Source organism: Muntiacus reevesi, chromosome 1 (assembly GCF_963930625.1).
Source record: "Muntiacus reevesi chromosome 1, mMunRee1.1, whole genome shotgun sequence".
NCBI classification, from domain to species: Eukaryota; Metazoa; Chordata; class Mammalia; order Artiodactyla; family Cervidae; genus Muntiacus; species Muntiacus reevesi.
In genome coordinates this window covers 13,380,986-13,400,198 of record NC_089249.1, presented here as the reverse complement: position 1 = coordinate 13,400,198, position 19,213 = coordinate 13,380,986, and the positions used below count along the sequence as shown (strand labels likewise).

At 47.7% G+C, this 19,213-nt stretch overlaps 1 protein-coding gene across 1 annotated transcript in view; it reads right to left on the bottom strand.

Annotated features, from left to right (window-relative positions):
• Window positions 1-19,213, bottom strand: part of STAB2 (stabilin 2) — a 164,092-nt gene that overhangs the window by 13,230 nt on the left and 131,649 nt on the right. Inside the window, exons 54-63 of the mRNA XM_065921136.1 lie at window positions 18,635-18,691; window positions 17,382-17,508; window positions 15,301-15,450; window positions 13,498-13,602; window positions 10,888-10,995; window positions 8,279-8,472; window positions 7,100-7,241; window positions 2,555-2,688; window positions 480-645; window positions 227-333 (exon numbers count right to left, since the gene is read on the bottom strand). Of these exons, the coding sequence (XP_065777208.1) occupies window positions 227-333; window positions 480-645; window positions 2,555-2,688; window positions 7,100-7,241; window positions 8,279-8,472; window positions 10,888-10,995; window positions 13,498-13,602; window positions 15,301-15,450; window positions 17,382-17,508; window positions 18,635-18,691 (1,290 nt within the window). The remainder of the gene's footprint in view (window positions 1-226; window positions 334-479; window positions 646-2,554; window positions 2,689-7,099; window positions 7,242-8,278; window positions 8,473-10,887; window positions 10,996-13,497; window positions 13,603-15,300; window positions 15,451-17,381; window positions 17,509-18,634; window positions 18,692-19,213) is intronic.

Below are 19,213 nucleotides of genomic sequence, written 5' to 3'. Positions count from 1 at the left end.
CATCTCCATGTTACAGATGAGCAAAGTGAGGCCCAGAAGGGAAAGCAGCTCATTTAAGGTGATGCACAAGTAAGTGGCAAATCTAAGTGTCAAACTTGGGCAGTGCAGCTGTGTCCACACTCTCAACCCTGACTGTGAGCCTCCGCTTTCTCTCAAGGACTAGACTCACATCTGCTTTGAGGTCACCCCTCCACCCAAGGTGAAAGCAAATAGAGGTGGTACAGACCTTCAGGAAGTTTGTGAGCGAGGGGAAGGACATTAGGACCTGCAACAGATTTCCACTGCACGAGAAGCCATCTCCCACGTAGCCCACCTTGCAGGTGCAGTTCACATCTAGAAGGCAGAAACACACAGAGTCTCCCACTGGTGAGGCAGGTGTCTTGGCTATGCCGTCTCAATGCTGGGAGGTCGGCCGGCCCAGCTGAGGATGGCTTAGCAGCTGCATGGCCTGGAATCTGAAGCGAGGTTGGGGCCATTACCTTTCATCCGGTAGCAGAAGACATCCCACATCTCGCTCTTGTTGTTTCTTGGCCCGTAGTCCACTATCCCGACGACCCCAGAGCCGCAGTTCTGGGAGGCATAGGAGGTGGGGTAGGCTACTCGCCCACTGTCTAGCCAACCTGCTGAGCAGAGGTGGTACTTGGCCTGTAGAGACAAAGACGTGGATGTTGGTCAGCCGTGATTTCATATCTGTTGTGGAATTTTGTGGCTAATGTCTAACTCCCCCATCAGACCGAAAACTCCATGGAGTCAGGAGTTGTAGCTCATTTTGCCTATTGTACCCCTGTGCCTGGAACATAGTAGGTGTTCATTACATTTTTGTTGATTGAGCCACTGGATGGATGAAAGTGGTGCCTTCTCTTCCCTGTAAGTGCTCAAGTCCTTCATACTCATTCTTCTTCCCTCTGCTCTTGAGAAAGGATTTACAATTAGCTCGTTACCCCTAGGTGCAAATTTCTTTGTTTATGGGTTGATGGAACTCCAATTGATCACCATCACTATCCTCACCATCATCCTCATCATGATCACCATCATTGCCAGCATCACCATCATCATAATATTTACTGAGAGCTTATTCTGGGCCAGGTCCTTTTGCAAGCACTTTTCATGTGTCAAAACCTTTATCACTTATATCAACCCTTTGAGATAGAACCTTAAAAAAAAAGTCTCGATAATTGAGAAAATAGAGGCAAAAGGGGTTAAGTAACTTGCTCCAAGTCACAGAACCAGCAAGTAGCAGAGCTGAGGTTCAAACCCAGGCACTCTACTCCAGAGCTCTTAATCTTAAAACCTGAGTTCCCATGTGAGTCAGTCACTCTGTCTTATTACTTTGAAGTTGCACAGTTGTGTCTGACTCTTTGCAACCTCTTCCCTTCTCCCTAGGATCGTCCCAACCCAGGGATCAAACCCAGGTCTCCCACATTGCAGGTGGATTCTTTACCAGCTGAGCACAAGGGAAGCCGTTGTGTGGCTTATTACCTTTAGTCCTCTACAAACATGCCAGGTGGGACAGGGGTTTCAATGCCTTGATTGAGGTCACACAATGAACAAGCAGGCATGCGTACGCATGCTCAGTTGTTCAGTAGTGTCCGACTCTTTGCAACCCCATAGACTGTAGCCTGCCAGGCTCCTCTGTCCATGGGGTTATCCCAGCAAGAATACTGGAGCAGGTTGCCATTTCCTCCTCCAGGGGATCTTCCTGACCCAGGGATTAAACCCAAGTCTCCTGCAGCTCCTGCACTGGCAGGTGGATTCTTACTGCTGAGCCACCTGGGAAGCTCGAGCAAGAAGGAGAAACAAGAAATTCTGACCCTCCAAGATGCTGGGTCCTGGCATCAAGGGCTTCTCCTTGTAAAGAAACGTCAGGTCTGAAGATCTGGTCATGCTGGAGGTTGGAGGAAGGGCAGTAAAATCATGAGGATGGGCAGTGACCTTGTGAGCACTCACTAGTAGGCTATTCTGAGTTGCTGACCCTTCCAAATGGGCTGGGCTTCTGACGTTAGAGGCCGGGAGAGTTACCCTGGCCAGAGCTGCAGCTCCTACCTGGCTGACTGGGGCAGTTTCTCTGCACGCCCTTCGCAATGCCCCCAGGCGTAGAGAACCTGGGCTATTCCAAGGACACTTGGCTGCCTCTGGGCTCAGGGACCCTAGGCTTGTGGGCAACTGATCTCCTAGTTTCCAGCCGTGCGGTGCCCACATCGGTGCCTCTGCCCTGGGGGCTGGACGTCATGATCGAGAGCAGACTTGAGTTGGGGTACACTGAGTCCTGGGTCTGCCACTCCGTGGCTGGGTGACGCTGGGCACGTGACCTTTCCGAACCTCAGCTGCCCTATCTTATGGCAGTAGGAACACCGACCTCCAGGGATGTTGTAAGAATGGATGATGTCAGTGAAGCGCCCACTCTGTGCTGACATGTGACAGACCCCCAGTTCAGGAGCTCCCCGAACCCCCTGCTCCAGGAAGGCAACAGCCGAAGCCTCCCCTGTGTTAAGAGGAAGCGCCACGTACACCCAGAAGACCCTGCCTGCATGATGCCCACAGACTGGAAACCCACCTTCTGGGCATAGGAGAGCTGGTTGTAGGTTGCTATGGTTGCAGCTTCCTGGGCACAGGCCTCTCTGGCTTTGTCAAAGGTCAGCTTGTACTGGCCGAGTGGGGAGCGTAGATGGAACACTCCAACGGTGGTGTCTAGAAGGGGGAGGAGAGGAACTGTTCAGCCCCATGCCTCGGCTGGCAGTGCTCCCAGCAGAGATTTTCAAAGCGGAGGGCTGGCCATATCCCAGGGTTTCTTGGGATGTCACTCTCCTTTGACATGTCATTTAAAATACTTATTTCTTTTCTAACTATGAAAGTAGCACGTTTTCGAGGTGGAAATCTGGGCCACACAGAAAGGAAAAGAAATAAAAATCACCCATCTTGTTGCTCTCTGGAAATAATCATTACTCCATGGCTAACATTTTAATATACTTCTGTCCAGAATTTTTATTTTTGTAACTTTTAATTTTGATGTAATTTCACCCTTTCAGTCTTTTTTCCTATTCATTTGCATGTCATATATATCACAAATATGGCAGTATGCTGCATATATAGTTTTTAGAAGTCTTTCTTATAACATTAAATGAGGATTATTTTCCTATATTATACATTTTCTCTGACAGCATGATTTTACCTTGATACTTTTAGTTGAATAATTTTTGTGAACTTCACAGCCATGAAAAAAAATACATTAAAATGAGTTTCTGCCAAGGAACCCATGTATTTTCTGATTGCCATTATGCCTTTAAAAAAGTTTTCAAGCCATTTTCCCCTTAGATACTAGAAAATATTCATCACTTTTAAATATATATCTCTTTTAAACCAATTAACGCAGAGATCAGAAATAGATCAAGAACCAAGTCACATTTTTATATTGTCAAGTTCATTATCAGATGCTACTAAAAGGGTACATTCCACCCTCCAAAAGAGCTAAGATTAAGGTTTTCTTTATTCTTTTTGGCTTTTCTGCCTGTGGGATCTTAGTTCCCTGACTAGGGATCAAACCTATGCCCCCTGCAGGGGAAGTGTAGAGTCCAAACCAGTGAAGTGAAAGTCACTCAGTCATGTCTGACTCTTTGTCACCCCATGGACCATACAGTCCATGGAATTCTCCAGGCCAGAATACTGGAGTGGGTAGCCTTTCCCTTCTCCAGGGGATCTTCCCAATCCAGGGATCGACCCCAGGTCTACTGCATTACAGGTAGATTCTTTACCATCTGAGCCACAAGGGAAGCCCAAGAATACTGGAGTGGGTAGCCTATCCCTTCTCCAGTGGATCTTCCTGACCAGGGTCTCCTACATTGCCGGCGGATTCTTTACCAACAGGAAATCCACAAGATTTTCTTCTTTGACCATAGTCAACAGTATATTCACTCCACAGGCTATATAATATTGTCAGCCAGATCTGGAACATAAACACTCACCAGCAGAACAGCTTGGGGAGGAATGGTTAGCCTTGTATCCTTGCCATGACAACACAATTCTTAATTGTGCCTTTGAGAGGACATAACAGTATATTTGATCATCATTTACTGGGGGTGTGAAGTGAAAGTGTTAGTTGCTCAGTCGTGTCTGACTCCTTGTGACCCCATGGACTGTAGCATGCCAGGCTCCTCTGTCCATGGGATTCTCCAGGCAAGAATACTGGAGTGGGTTGCCATGCCCTTCTCCAGGGGATCTTCCCGACCCAGGGTTTGAACCCAGGTCTCCTGCATTGCAGGCAGATTCTTTACTGTCTGAGCCACCAGGTTACCTTTATTCAAGTCTTAGATTGTTCCTACAGGATGTGTCCCTTGAAATGGCACTATGAGTCTTGGCATGAATTGTTGTATTGCTCTCCATACACATCGCCAAACTGGCTACCTCAAAGGCTATGCTGGTGTGCCCTCCTCTGCACTATGTGAGACTAGACACTTCCCCGAGTGTGTGACGACTGACTCTGTGACCTGCCCACCAGAACGCTGGGCCATTATCCCAATGCCGTCTTGTCTTGCTAAGGGTAACCACCCAGCTACAACAGAAGGTGGATCCAAATGTGACTCCTGGTCACTTAGTATCACTACCACAGTTTTCTTGGTATTCATAGTAAAGTAGAAGAGTGAAGCCCCTGGGAGAAGATGGGTGATGCTCTAGGCATGCATAGATTCTGTGAGCTGTGGCAACAGGCAGGACTGGTTAAATGAACTGTGCTCTAAAGAAAAAACCCAAGTATCTCTTGATTCCACAAATGACTCATGAATCAACATCTCTTATCCCAGCTGATCATTCTTGACCCCATCCAATATAGCAAGTGCCTACAGAATCTCTGCTTTGAAGTTCTACCATCACCTTGTGATAGAACTTGGAAGATCCACAATCACCTTGAACACAGAATGTCCCCGACCAAGCTTTCAAGCTTCTTGGGTCCCCATCTCCCAGATTGCCTTAACACCACCACTGAGTCGGTCTCTGAAGATGGAAACCTTACATTATGGTGGATCCTTTCCTTTTCTTCACTCTCCATGTCTACAGAGTGCCCTTCTCTCCCTTGTATCATTCCTCTCCCCAGGAGAGACCCTGTTACCTTGGGGTCATAGCCTTGATATTACACCATACCCCCTTGTTGCCTCACCCTTTCCAGCTACCGTTGATAATTCTCTGCTGTCCACGAGTACCCCAGCAGAAATGACTTGCCAGCTCCTCTGTGCTTAATCAGCTCAAGCATCTTTCAAGCCTCAACTGTAGCCCCCAAGGGAGCTCTTTCCTGCCCAGGACTGCTTCTATCATTACTTTGAGTGTTAGAATTTCAACACATGAATTTATGAGGAACACAAACATTCAGTCCATAATATGTATTAAGTCATAAGACCCCTCCAACTCATTTGGGGGATGAAATAGAGGGTATATAAGCAGGAGAAATACATAAGATATATGACAATATATGACACTGTCTCTTTTTGCAAGGAGATTCCCAATGCAGCTGAGGCCCTTTTAAGATTAATAAAACCAGGAGAAGAAAAGCAGTAAGACAGAAGACAGCAATTTATCTCATGTAAGCAAGCAGATTTTGGCAGGCAGAGCTCTCTGCAGGAGGCCCCCTTGTCTTGTCACTAACCTTAAACCAGGCATCCCCATGCTCTACGCATCTCCAACCCTAGCACAGCTTTCAAATCTTTTGATCACATGGTACCTTGCCTAATGTGTTGGTTTCTTCCATAAATCAAAGAAGTAGAAATGAAGAATAAGTAATTAACAGATGACCAGATCTCTTCCCTAGCTTTCCCTTCAGTCATTTCATGAACCGACTGTGTGAACAATAAAACATGTAAAGAAAAAATCATAAGAAATTGACCAACCTGCACACAGTGGGGGAGAGTGACAACTCTGACCCCCTCATCTCAATGATTAACTGAGATTACGTCCCTGTTTCCCTTTAAAAGCTTTCATGGCCAAGCAGAATCTTTGGAGGCTGGTTTGGGGAGGGTGGACACTGAGCCCACCACCTCCCCGGATTGCTGGTACCTTTTCTTTCTACCAACGTTTGTGAATATTGATTTTGTAAGCGGTGAGCAGTGAGACCTGATTTGCTAACAGTGATATCAGAAGGTGGGGCCTTTGGGAGATTATTAGGTAAGGAGGTTGGAACCACAATGAGTGGGCAGAGCCCTTATAAAAGGGACCCCAGAGAGCTCCCTGTTCCTTCCACTTGTGCGGACACTAGGAGAAGTCAGTGGTCTGCAACCTGGAAGACAGTCCTCAGCAGAACCCCACCACACAGGCACCCTGATCTCAGGTTTCCAGCCTCCAGAACTGAGAAATAAATTTCCGTTGTTTATATGCCACCTGGGCTATATTGCAGCAACCCAAACAGACCAAGCCAGTCCGTAGCAGGTGTTAAGTCAACAGTTATTATTGAGATGTCAGAAAGCTGCGCCACTAAAATTACCAAGTCTATAACACAAACAGTAAATCCTGATTGGCCACAATGCACGGTGCTGTGAATCGCTTTCTGAACCACTGCGGTCCCTCCTTGGCCTGGGCTCAGAACCCCACCAGTGGGTCCCGGATGGCTTTTCTCCATCAGGGGGTCAAGATGCCCCACCACCCACATCTCTGCAGTGCTACCTGGCTTTTTATTGTGTGTTATGATTCTTAGTGTGATTCTACCTGAGGGTTTACAATAAGCCATTCAAATCATCCTTGGAAGTGAATGCATATATGCTGATTGATGTGCTATTATTAAAACAACTACAAAGAAACCTCTGCTCTGCTTGCGGCAGGCACTATCTCTTTGTTATTTAACATCTTAAACTATGCTCCTCAGATTCAGTTCCAATCCACAGTGGCAAGGGTTGCTAAGCAACCAGGGAAGAATGAGTATAGCAGCTGGCCTGTGAGCCCCTCGTGGTTCTAACGCCCACAGTCCAGTTCCGAGCACTCTGCCCCTGGACTGCAGAAGCCCACCACTTCCTGGGCAATGCATGGGCTATTCGGTCCCAGTTTTTAAGGCTTTTCTCTTTTGCTCTTACAGAGCTTCTTTCCCCAACCCCGAAGATCAGGCGCTTCGGGCCAAGATCACTCTGACCTTGAAAGTGGAGGTCGGCACAGTCGGCGTTGGCGTGGCACTGCCCATTGTCCTGCAGGCAGCGGTCGATGGGTGGCTGCTCTGGCTCACAGTCCAGCCCGTCTCCCACGTAATGACTTTTGCATTCACATTTGTGCTTGCCCTAGGGGGAGAGCAAAGATGAAAACGCCTCTCCTCTGGGCCCCCGGAATCCCCGGTGCTCCACGGGCTACCATCAGCGTAGGAGATGCCCAGAAGGGTGCCTCTCCCGTCCAGTGGGAGTTGAGTTACTGCTCTGTCTCGCTTTTGTCCAGACTCAGGATGGAATGTCCTCCTTTACATCCCAGCTCAGTGGTCACTTCCTCAGGGAGACCCCGTCTCCTGGTCCCTTTTATCACACTGGCCTGATTTCAGAACTGAGCATGCCTCTTCCTTCTAGCATGTATAAACTTTCGATCACTACATCCCTGACAGCTACAACAGCACATAGCCGGTGCTTGATGACCATTCGTCGAGCCAATGAATGATCTCCTTTAATCCCCATGAATAGTCCTGTGAGGTCTGCATTGTTATGAGGCTCATAACTTGTGACTAAGGAAACTGAGGCTCAGAGAGGTTAAGCAGCCAGCCCCAGACTGCACAGCACATCAGGCCAGGAGCCAAGACTCAGAGGCTGCCCGACTGTTGAGTTCACATTTGTAGCCGTAATGGACATCATCTCCCACCATCTTCCCGTCCCATCAGAGAAAGGGGCAACAGGGCACTGACTGCACTCTGAAACGGTGTGAGTGAGTGCACTTTTCCTGCCACTTCTTACTAACTTTTTCGGTTTGTATTTTGAATAATTTTAGATTTATAGAAAAGATGCAGAGAGTCCCCTTATATTCTCCACCCAGTCTTTCCTAATGTTAACATCTTACCTAACCACAGTTCATTGTCAAAATTAAAAACTAGTGTTGGTGTGTTACTATTAACTAAACAATAGACTTTAAGTGGACCTAACCAGTTTTTCCAGTAAGGTCCTTTTCCTGCATCGGGTTCCACTTTGTATTCAGCTTGTTGACTTATCAAGAAATACAGAAATAGACTTGGGTGGGAAGAAGGCTTGGGAAGAGGCCAAGGGTGACCTGAGTGGAGAAGCCAGGCTGGGGGAGGCCCAGGTGGTACCCCGCCCCCCGTTTCCCTGGGACAGAGACTCACCGGGCCAGTCATCTTGCAGGTGGCATGCTCGTGACACCTGCCGTTGAGGCCGTCTGCACAGGGGTCGATCTCCGTGCAGCTGCGGCCATCCCCCTGGTAGCCCTTCTGACAGCTGCAGGAGACCTTCGTGCCCTTCTGGGAGCACTTGGCGACCTTTGCACATCCGCCGTTGTTCTGTTTGCAGAAATCCACAACTGCCAGAGCAGAGGAAGTTAGACTCTGTGTAACAGGGGCTTCAGATTAGGGTGCGGGTCACCCCAGGACCAGGTACAGTGGGCGAGGAAATGGGCCCCCACATGTCAGCGCCTCCTGGAGGCCTCTGTGCTACCTTTGCCAACACTAGTGTCCTGTGGCTAACACCCTAACACTGCGATCCCCAACCATTTTGGAACCAGGGACTGGTTCCATGGAAGACAATCTTCCCAGGGGCTGGGGGTTGGTTTCAGGGTGATTTAAGCTCATTACATTTACTATGCACCTTGTTTCTATTATTATTGTATCAGTTCCACCTTAGATCATCAGGTGTTAGATTCTGGAGGGTGGGGATCCCCGCCCTAATAGCCCAGGCCTGGGGATATCTGTCCACCTCTGCCCTTTTTAATCACAAACTTCTAGGCTCCACTTTGACAGTAGTTTTCTAATGAGTTTGGGTTTTTAATGTTAGGACATTGTGTGTGTGTGTGTGTGTGTGTGTGTGTAGGGTTAAGGCACTGCTGAGCGCTCTCTGACACTGACGCTGCTACCCCCATTCTACAGATGAAGAAACCGAAACTCAGAGCTTAACTGACCATCAGAGGCAAACTAGCTACACGTGGAGAGGTTGGTTTTAAACCCAGGGTGGTTTGATTCCAAAGCCCACTTTCCTCCACTCTTTTGTGTTGCCTCTCAACCTTTGTTTCCACAATCCCCCAAATTTCAACTTCACTAATAGATGAGCTCCAGCCCCAGGAGTAGCTGGAAAACCCTCTGATGTCTCTCCTCTGCCTTTCTGGCTGAGAGCATGAACGTGAGCACAGAAGGCCCGAGGCTGGCAGAGCAGACAGGCAGAACCTGGGTCTCTGCTGCCACTGAGGGTGCTGAGCCAATTCTGGACTGCCTCGTGGCAGATGATAAAGTAGCGGGTAGCAGATCTCAGTTCTGTAAAGAAAGCACCTGTCCCTATATGAATAGGGACATTCATGTTTTCATGAATGTTCATGAAAACAGAAGGTACATGTGTCTGAGACTGCTGCTACTGCTAAGTCACTTCAGTCGTGTCCGACTCTGTGCGACCCCATAGATGGCAGCCCACCAGGCTCCCCTGTCCCTGGGATTCTCCAGGCAAGAACACTGGAGTGGGTTGCCATTTCCTTCTCCAATGCATGAAAGTGAAAAGTGAAAGTGAAGTCGCTCTGTCGTGTCCGACTCTTAGCGACCCCATGGACCAGCCTACCAGGCTCCTCCGTCCATGGGATTTTCCAGGCAAGAGCACTGGAGTGGGGTGCCATTGCCTTCTCTGCTGAGACTGCTAGTTTCCCCCTAATATCTCCTGTCTCCTTTTTCTATCTGAGATTTATAGCTTAGCTCATGGTTGACCAACTGAAGACTGCATTTCTCAGGCTCCTTTGTCCCAGGTATGACAGAGAATGAGGTTCTAGGCAATGTGATGGAGCAGACAGGAGTTTAGCAACTTCTGTGTCTGCTAAGTTGCTTCAGTCATGTCTGGCTCTTTGCGACCCCATGGACTAGAGCCCACCAGGCTCCCCTGTCCATGAGATTCTCCAGGTAAGAAAACTGGCGTGGGTTGCCATTTCCTCCTCCAGGGGATCTTCCTGACCCAGGGGCTGAACTGTGTCTTCTGCATTGGCAGATGGGTTCTTTACCACTAGCGCCATGCCACATGGGAAGCCCTAGGTATGTCCTTAAAGGGAATGAGGTTTGCTTCCACCACCCCCTCCACCGCCCCGACTTTCTTTCCTTCTGCTTCCTGGGATGTGCTTTTGGTGTGGCCATCTCAGGCCAGGTGAGTGAACGATGGCAGAGCAACAAGACAGAAGGAGTCTGGGCCCCAGACTTTCACAGAGAAATCCTACGTTAGCTCTGGATACCTCCATCTAAAGTACTAAACAAGACAAAAATAAATATCTAAACATCTGCCTTGTTTATGCCACTGTTTATTTGGATCTCTGTGTGACTGAACCTATATCCTAACTACTAGAGATAGAGACATAGCTGTGTTCAAAGTGATTCTCAGTGAGTGGTGAGACTATCTGTAGGTTTCACTGTTGTTTGAAAATTGCTGTTTAGTCGCTAAGTTGTAGCTGAGGGAAGCACTGTCTGAAGATACTATAGAATATTTTCTCAATTTTTTCACATAAGACCAGATTATTTGTAAAGTTACAAAAACATCATAAAACAAAGTGCATTGCAATTTGCAAAGCAAGTTCAAAGTCATGGCCTGGGAAGTGGGCAGATTAGGCATGAGCAAACCCATCACAGAGAGGGTGGGCGTTGCTGAAGCGGCCCAAGCAGGAAGCAGAAGGGCTGGGACAGAGCCCAGGTCCCCTGACTGAGTTCTGCTCCGCCCCTGCACCCCGCCGCCATTCCACCCATGTGCAGATGGGACTCACCTGTGCACGTTATTCCGTCTCCTTCATAGTTCAGGTTACATTCGCATGTGTTGTTGTTCTTACAGGTAGCATGAGCAGAACAAGGAGGCGTGCACACGGGAGGCAGTGCTGCAAAGAAAGAAGTGGTGATTCATCTCTCACTGTGATGTGAGGCTCGGGATCCAGCTAAGGCAGCTTCCGAGACGCCGTCTGGCTGCCCCCGTCTTTCTGAGGTGCCCCCTTACAGCTCCAGGGTGGGGGCTGTGGGGTGATTTACTAAGGCCCTCCCAGCCTGGCATTCTGAGATTCCAGAATTACTCTTTTGTAGTAAGACTTTACTTCTGCCATGTTATCCAGATCGGAATGCAAAGATGTTAACCTTAGGGGCAACCAGTGAAAATTTATACCTCAAAGTCTGCCATCAAGGATGAATTTTGCAGACTCGCTCTTTGGCCCTGAGAGCATGGGGTTCCAGAAGAGATGGTTAAATTGGAGCAGAAATTCTAGGGTCTTCTTTGTTGTTGCTGCTTCCAACTCTTTGTGATGTCATGGACTGCAGCACGCCAGGCTTCCGTGTCCTTCACTATCTCCTGGAGTTTCCTTAAACACATATCTATTGAGTGGGTGATGCTATTCAACCATCTCATCCTCTGTCACCACCTTCTCCTCCTGCCTTCAGTATTTCCCAGCATGTGTCTTTTCCAGTGAGTCAGCTCTTCACATCAGGTGGCCAAAGTATTGGAGCTTCAGCTCCAGCATCAGTCCTTCCAATGAATATTCAGGATTGATTTCCTTTAGGACTGACTGGTTTGGTCTCCTTGCAGTCCAAGGGTTCTCAAGAGTCTTCTCCAACACCACAGTTCAGAAGCGTCAATTCTTCGGCATTCAGCTTTATAGTCCAACTCTCACATCCATACATGACTACTGGAAAAACCACAGCTTTGACAATACAGACCTTTGTCGGCAAAGTAGTGCTTTTTAACATGTTGTGTAAGTTGGTCATAGCTTTTCTTCCAAGGAACAAGCGTCTTTTAATTTCATGGCTGCAGTCGCCATCTGCAGTGATTTTGCAGCCCAAGAAAATAAAGTCTCTCACTGTTTCCATTGTTTCCCCATCTCTTTGCCATGAAGTGATGGGGCTGGATGCCATGATCTTCGTCTTTTGAATGTTAAGTTTTAAACCAACTTTATCACTCTCCTCTTTCACCTCCATCAAGAGGCTCTTTAGTTCTTCACTTTCTGCCATAAGGGTGTATCATCTGCGTATCTGAGGTTATTGATATTTCTCCTGGCAATTTTGATTCCCGCTTGTGCTTCATTCAGCCCAGCATTTTGCCTGATATACTCTGCATAGAAGTTAAATAAGCAGGGTGACAGTATACAGCCTTGATTTACTCCTTTCTCGATTTGGAACCAGTCCGTTGTTCCATGTCCTATTCTAACTGTTGCTTCCTGACCTGCATACAGATTTCTCAGGAGGCAGGTAAGGTAGTCTGGTATTCCCATCTCTTTAAGAAGTTTCCAGTTTGTTGTGATCCACACAGTCAAAGGCATTAGTGTAGTCAATGAAGCAGAAGTAGATATTTTTCTGGAATTCTCTTATTTTTCTATGCTGCAATGGATGTTGGCAATTCTAACTCTGGTTCCTCTGCCTTTTCTAAATCCAGCTTGAACATCCGGAATTTCAAGGGCCTTCTTAGGGTACCACTAATCTGGGGCTTTGGTGATTGAAAGGGGCTGCAGTATCCAGAGGCAGCCTGAAGCCATGGGATGGTTAGCAGAGAAGGAGGGGGAGGCGCAGGGGGAGAAGCAGGGAGGGAAGGAGGGGGAGGAGGAGGGGGAGGGACCGAAGTGACGAGGACTGCCAGGATTCTGGCACTTTGGGTTGCTGTTACTCATAAGAGCTCGGTCACGCCCTTCTGCCCCCAGGGACAATGAAGTGACAACTTGATCATCAACCTTCACACCTTAGACCTTCTGACTGGAACAAAGGGCTCAGGGTGCAAGGGAGAACTCAGAAAACTGACAGCTCAGTAAGGACTGAGGTCTGACAACGACGACAGTAACTGACGATGATACTGGCAGCTCCCGTTCCTGAGTGCCCACACGCACTGGCATTCCAAACCCACGACCCTGACCCTCACAATAATGCTTCCTACAAGCTGTGCAAGAGGCTCTCTGTTTACGGGCGAGTATATCAAGGTTCCGAGAGGGTGGCTTTGCTGAGGCCATGTGTCTAGTAAGCAGCAGAGTTCAGGGTCAGATCCCGGCCTCCACGGAATACTGTATTTTCCATGAAACCCTCCAACTCGATGTCCACACACAACCAGACCTGGGCAGTGATCCTGAGGGACCACTCCTGTCCAATACTCCTCTGCTTGAGGTGGGTCCTTCCATGATTGACAGGACTGCAGGCTGGTTTCCTGGCTTTGAGTTAAGTCTTTTCATCTAGTTCCCTCCAGGTCCCCAGATCTGATCCCGGGGCCACATAGCCAGCTTTTCCTCATGGATAAGTGAACGGCTCAGCTGTTTTTTACAGATGTCGCTCAGACCCCCACCCTCAGTCGACTGCTCTTGGCAAGGTCTGCTGCAGCGCGGGGCTGCTGGCGGCCGACCACCCCCACAACAGACCTGTCTGGGTGTCACAGAAGCGGCCCGTCCACCCCGTCTCGCAGATGCACTCCCCGGAGCCTGTGACCCCGTCGTCACACTGTCCATGGTCCGAGCAGCCACAAGCTGTAGAGCAAGTTGGAATGTGGTCAGTCAGCAGGGATCTGGGACTGAAGTCCAATCTGTCAGCTCACTGGCTGTGGGCTGGCTGTGTGGTCAGTGTGGGAGGCCCTGTGCTTATCCATATTCATTCATTCAAACTTCCAAAAAATAAACTTACTCAATGGCTATCATGAGGCACAGGCTACCAGGCAATGAGGTTACAGCAGAAAACATAAGACATAAGGTCCCTTATTCTCAGGGAGCTTACAGTCTAGGGGTAATGGGCTATTGAACATGTCATGATAAACACGTTGAGTGTTGTAAATTACAGAAGTAGAGGGTGTCGTGGGGTATGGAATAGAACAGAAAGGGAAGGGAACCTTATCAGGGCCTCCTAACAGAAATCCATTTAAAAGTCAAGGCTCTAAGAAACATCCCATTCCTTCTGCTTCTGACCACCTCCAGCACCAATGCCTTAGCCCAGGGCTCCGCCATCTCTCGCCTGGATTGGGACGTTAGCGTCCCCAAAGCTGGCCCTTCTTTTGCTCCTGCTTCCCCATGGTACTCTCTGCACAGGGCAGCTGGGGTGGCCCTTTCTGTTTAGGACACCCCCACCCTTCCCAGTCCTTCACTGGCCACCACCGCGCTTAGATGAGATGCTGAAGATCTGTCTCTGGCCAAGAAGCTCCCATGTTATCTGACCCCTGGCGACCTTCTGAGCCAATCTCCACGTCCTCTCTCTCTTCTTTGCCCACTCTGCTCAGCTACCTCGGCCACTCAGCTGGTCCTTGCATGCCGAACCTTGTCCTACCTCAGGGCCTTTGCACGTGCCTCTCTTCCCAGAAAGCCATTCCTTTAGTCTGCACCATCCCACAGGGCAGCCAGTCATCACACGTGGCTATTTAAACACAAACGAACTAAAATGAACAAAAATCAGCCCCTCAGTCACAGATTCTGTGTGCTTGATATCCACACATGGCTGGTGGCTTCCTCATAGCAGAGCTAGGCAGCATTTCCAGCATCACTGAAATCTGACTGGACGGAGCTACTATTGATATCCCCACACCTGGCCCCCTCATCTCTGCTAGGTCTCTACTCAAAGATTTCGTGAGATGTTTTCTGGAGTGGTATTTCCTTTCTTTCTTGATCCCCTTCACCTGCTTCTTTCTCTTTGTACTTTTATGTCTGTTTTTATTTCTGTTATTTTTGTTTCTTCCCTTTGAGTGTAACTCCTTGAAAGCTGAGATGCTATCTCCTTCTCACACCCCGTACCCCTACAATTTAGAACGATTCCTGGCTTTTGATCAAGTCACTTAGGCTCTTTGTGCCTCCGCTTCTCCATCTGCTAAGGAGAGAGAATAATAGCTCCCACTTCGAAGGCTTGTTGTGAGAATGAGATGCACATGGCAGGCACTCCATACATGTGAGCTACTGATATGAGTAAGGACGCAGCATAGACCTGGTGGTCGAATGACTGAATGAACATTGGTTGGCTGCAGCTTGCCTGGGTGGCTGCTGGGGATGTGAACTGCAATGCTATGGATGCGTTTCTTTCAGTGGATGGAAATTGGGAAAATTTCCAAGGAGGAAAAAAGAGCAGGCACATGGGAGGCTGGGAAAAAGAGGAAGGATGCTTCTAGCTCAGGTGGATGGTATGCGTCAGGGCAGCGGGCACGCGCCCCTGATGGCAGGCGAACGCTCAGTGGAGGGGGTCCCACGTACGCTGACAGTCAGGCCCGAATCTCCCCGGCCAGCACAGCTCACACGCTGTCCCGTTGAAGCCGCTGTTGCATTTACACTGTCTGCTGGGCGAGTACGGATCCAGGCAGGTGCCCCGGTTATTACACGGGGTGTCTGGGCCTCCGGGGCAGGCTGGAAGAGAAGAAACAGCAGGGACTCAGCAGTCTCCCCAAGCCCAGAGCAGTTCAGTGCCTTTGTAATTGTGCTGCTAACCTGACCTTGGCTGTGGGTTCTTTCCTCCATTAATGCAGGAGGTCTGTTGTCCCGGGGACACATCCATATAGTGTCACTGCCTGATGGTTTAAATGTATCTTATAGGACTGGAAGGGTGACGTTTTGAACTGCGCACTGTATTTGGGGGTCAGGAGACCAGGATTTGGTAAAGAAACCGCCTGCCAATGCAGGAGACTTAAGAGACATGGGTTTGATCCCTGGGTCAGGACGACCCCTGGAGGAGGAAATGGCAAACCACTCCAGTATTCTTGCCTGGAGAGTCTCATGGACAGGCGAGCCTGGTGTGCTACACAATCCATGGCGTTGCAGACTTGGACACAGCTGAAGTGACTGAGCATACACTCAGACCTGGGTTTGTTGGTCTGGGCTGAATAATGAACTTGCTCTGAGCTTCAGTTCTCTTAGCTCTAGAGGCTGGTGATGATGCCCACTTGCCCTATTCCATGTTGTGACTATGAGGATCAAATGAAATACTGTAATTGGCAGCATGTGAAAATATAAAGCACTGAACAAACATAAGGGATGGCGCTGACTTTGGTGAATGGTCTATGCTTTAGTGATGGAGAGTGGCGTGAAGGTTGAGTAATTGTGTGGACTCTCAGCCCAGAATTTTCTCAACTGGATCATGATAAATAGAGTATGGTGGTGGTTTAGTCACTAAGTCGAGTCCAACTCTTTGTGACCCCGTGGACTGTAGCCCGCCAGGCTCCTCTGTCCATGGGATTTTTCCAGGCAAGAATACTGGAGTGGGTTGCCATTTCCTTCTCCCAGGGATCTTCACCCACCCAGGGACTGAGCCTCTTTACCGCTGAGACACCAGGGAAGCCCATTTTACCTAAAATCATGGCTCCTGGAGACACAATGGGGGAACTTGAACTTGCTTCTTATCCAATTTGTATCTCTATTTTCTCATCTGTAAAATGGGGGTGACAATTGAAGCTGCTTCTTAGGGTTTGTTGAGAGGTTCAGATGTATTGTCATATATGGGAAATTGTTTTGTTATTTCATTATTAAGTTGATGGACTGGACTGTAGCCCGCCAGGCTCCTCTGTTCATGGGATTTCCCAGGCAAGAATACTGGAGTGGATCGCCATTTCCTTCTCCAGGGGATCTTCCTAACCCGGGGATCGAACCTGCATCTCCTACACTGGCAGGAGGATTCTTTACCACTGAGCCACCAGGGAAGCCCTGTATGGGAAGTAGCACTCAATAAATGTGCTCATTTAAAACAGTGCATGGCAGACAGGAAAGTCTATGGCATTTGTTATGCTGTTGCTGCTGCATTATTAGCTAGAAGTTGTATCTAGACCCAGGGGTTTCAGGAGCCCTTCCCTGAAAAGTTGTGAAGTTAGGGAGGAAGGGTGATGTTATACATCTTATAACAGGGGAGTTTTCAGGAAATAATGGCCCACACATACCACATTGATATAACACCCTGCCGAGGTGGATGTCCTTAGATGCATTTAAACTAGTGTGCTTATCAGTATCATAGACTGCAATCAGTATCATTTAAAAAATAAAATATAGTGTTGCTAGTACCATGGGAAATGTCTTATTCTATAACATTAAGCAGAAAACACATGATTTACAATCTTTGCACAGCAGAATCTCAGCTCTGTAAAAACTGGATATGAAAAGGAAAAAAGGAAAGCTACATAACTCTTCAGAATAATTGCTTTTGGATCTTTTCTTAGTAGAATCATTAAGTACAATATACTCGCCTGCTTCCCCACTCCCACCTTAAACTTTATACTTCTGGTACTTTCAAATGCTCCACAGTGATTGTACAATCATTTCAAAAATCACAAGAAAATAAGAGGCGCCCTCACCCTGACAGTCTGGCCAGAAGTAGCCCTTGCAGCACTTGGGGAGCTGTATCACCAGAGTGCAAAGTTCTTTGCAGCCTTCCAGGTTCTTCTTGAAGGGCAAGTCATACAGACACTTCTGCTTCTGGCCCTAAAGGAAGAGATCGAACCATCCCTCCACATTCCATCCCTGTCTTCGGGCTCTTGGGCTCTAGTCTGCCCCCAGTGGAGGATCCTAGGTACTGCCCAAGTTGAAAATAGGACTCAAATGGCCAAGAGCCCTGTGCAGGGAATTCTTTTCTTAGGGGCACAGAGAGGCAAATGAATGGGGAGGGGGCAGAGGTGGAGTCCACAGAAAGATTTCACCCCACTTTAAGAAGGGCTTGGGGGCCTTTAGAGCTGTTTGCAAAAGATGAATTTACCTGGGGAAGAAGTGGGGTCAAAAGAGGTAGCTTTCTATCAGGAGAGAGGTCTGGCAAGCCCCCAAGATCGTCAGTAGAGAGGGAATGGGGTCACAGTTCATTTTTGTAGAGGTGTTTCTGTTAGAGGGGTTACTAGTAGGGTAGAAAGAGCTTGACTTTGGAGTAAGTGCTTAAACCAGTATTTAACTAGTACTTACTCTGTGCCAGGCTCTGTACCCACATTTGAAAACTTACTTTTCCTAATAATCACAAACAGAGCTATTAGCTCCATTGTGCAGGGGCAAAAACATATAGATTAAGTGACTTGTCAAAGACTACCCACTGGAATTTGACCCCGTAACTGTGGACTCCAAATTTCATTGTCTTAACCATTACTCTTACATTGTATTCTAGGCTCTAATCCTAGCTTTGTTCCTTATAACTGTGTGGTCTTGGGCTGATTGCTTACTCTTTCTGAGACTCATTTGTCATAAATTGTAGTAATGTATTTTCCTGTATTATAATGGGAATGGGGATAATGTCAAAATAAAGAGTCCAACATAGAGCCAGGGACATGAGCAGCAATCAACTAAAGGCAACTATTATTTTTATAATTAGCATTATTTTTGTAACCCTTTCTAGGTCTTTAATCCCATGACTCTTCTAGATTTTAAAAGTGGGCTGACCATTTCCCTGGGCTAAGAATGTTCACCTCTCATCCCAGTGGCCTGATTGTTGAAAGAAAGACATGAATTAGTCACACGCAGTTATAACACACCCACAGATGCACACACACCCACACCTATAAGGCAACTTGGGTCTAATAAAGAAACAAACCTCTCACTCTCCAAACATTATCACTGTGTTCATAGTTACCTTTGGTTTAGTCCACTTGGGGCAACTGGGAGTATAGAAACAGTTTCCACAATTCCCCTAGTATGCAAGAAAAGAAACACTTAAAAATCCAGAATATTGGGAAACACAAGCAAATGCCCCTGGTTAATGCTATTTGACTACGAACTTAATCTTGATTAAGATTCTGGCTATGATTAAGAATATAAAAACAAATGTATTGCAATTTTGCCATAGAGAATTCTGAAGGTCTGTCTTGGGTCTCAGTGCCTTGGTTTAGTTCTCTGGGGTGGTAAGTTCCCCGTTAGATGAAGGGGCACCAGGGCAGGGTCACGCTGCACATGGTATAACAGCCATGGGAAATGTGGATACAGGGTCAGTCCCCTTAGAGATCAGCTGTGAAATTTCTGTGAAATCACATTCTTTGATCCTTAGTCTTCTAATCTATAAAATAGGGATACGAATTCTTGCTATTGATTTTCAGGGGATTTGTGAGGAAAAATGATTAACTGAAAAAAAATGTGTATATATATATACTTTGGAAGTTAAGAAGTTAATTGTTTTTTCACCTCCTACTTTGGATGATTGGTATTCTAGTAATTT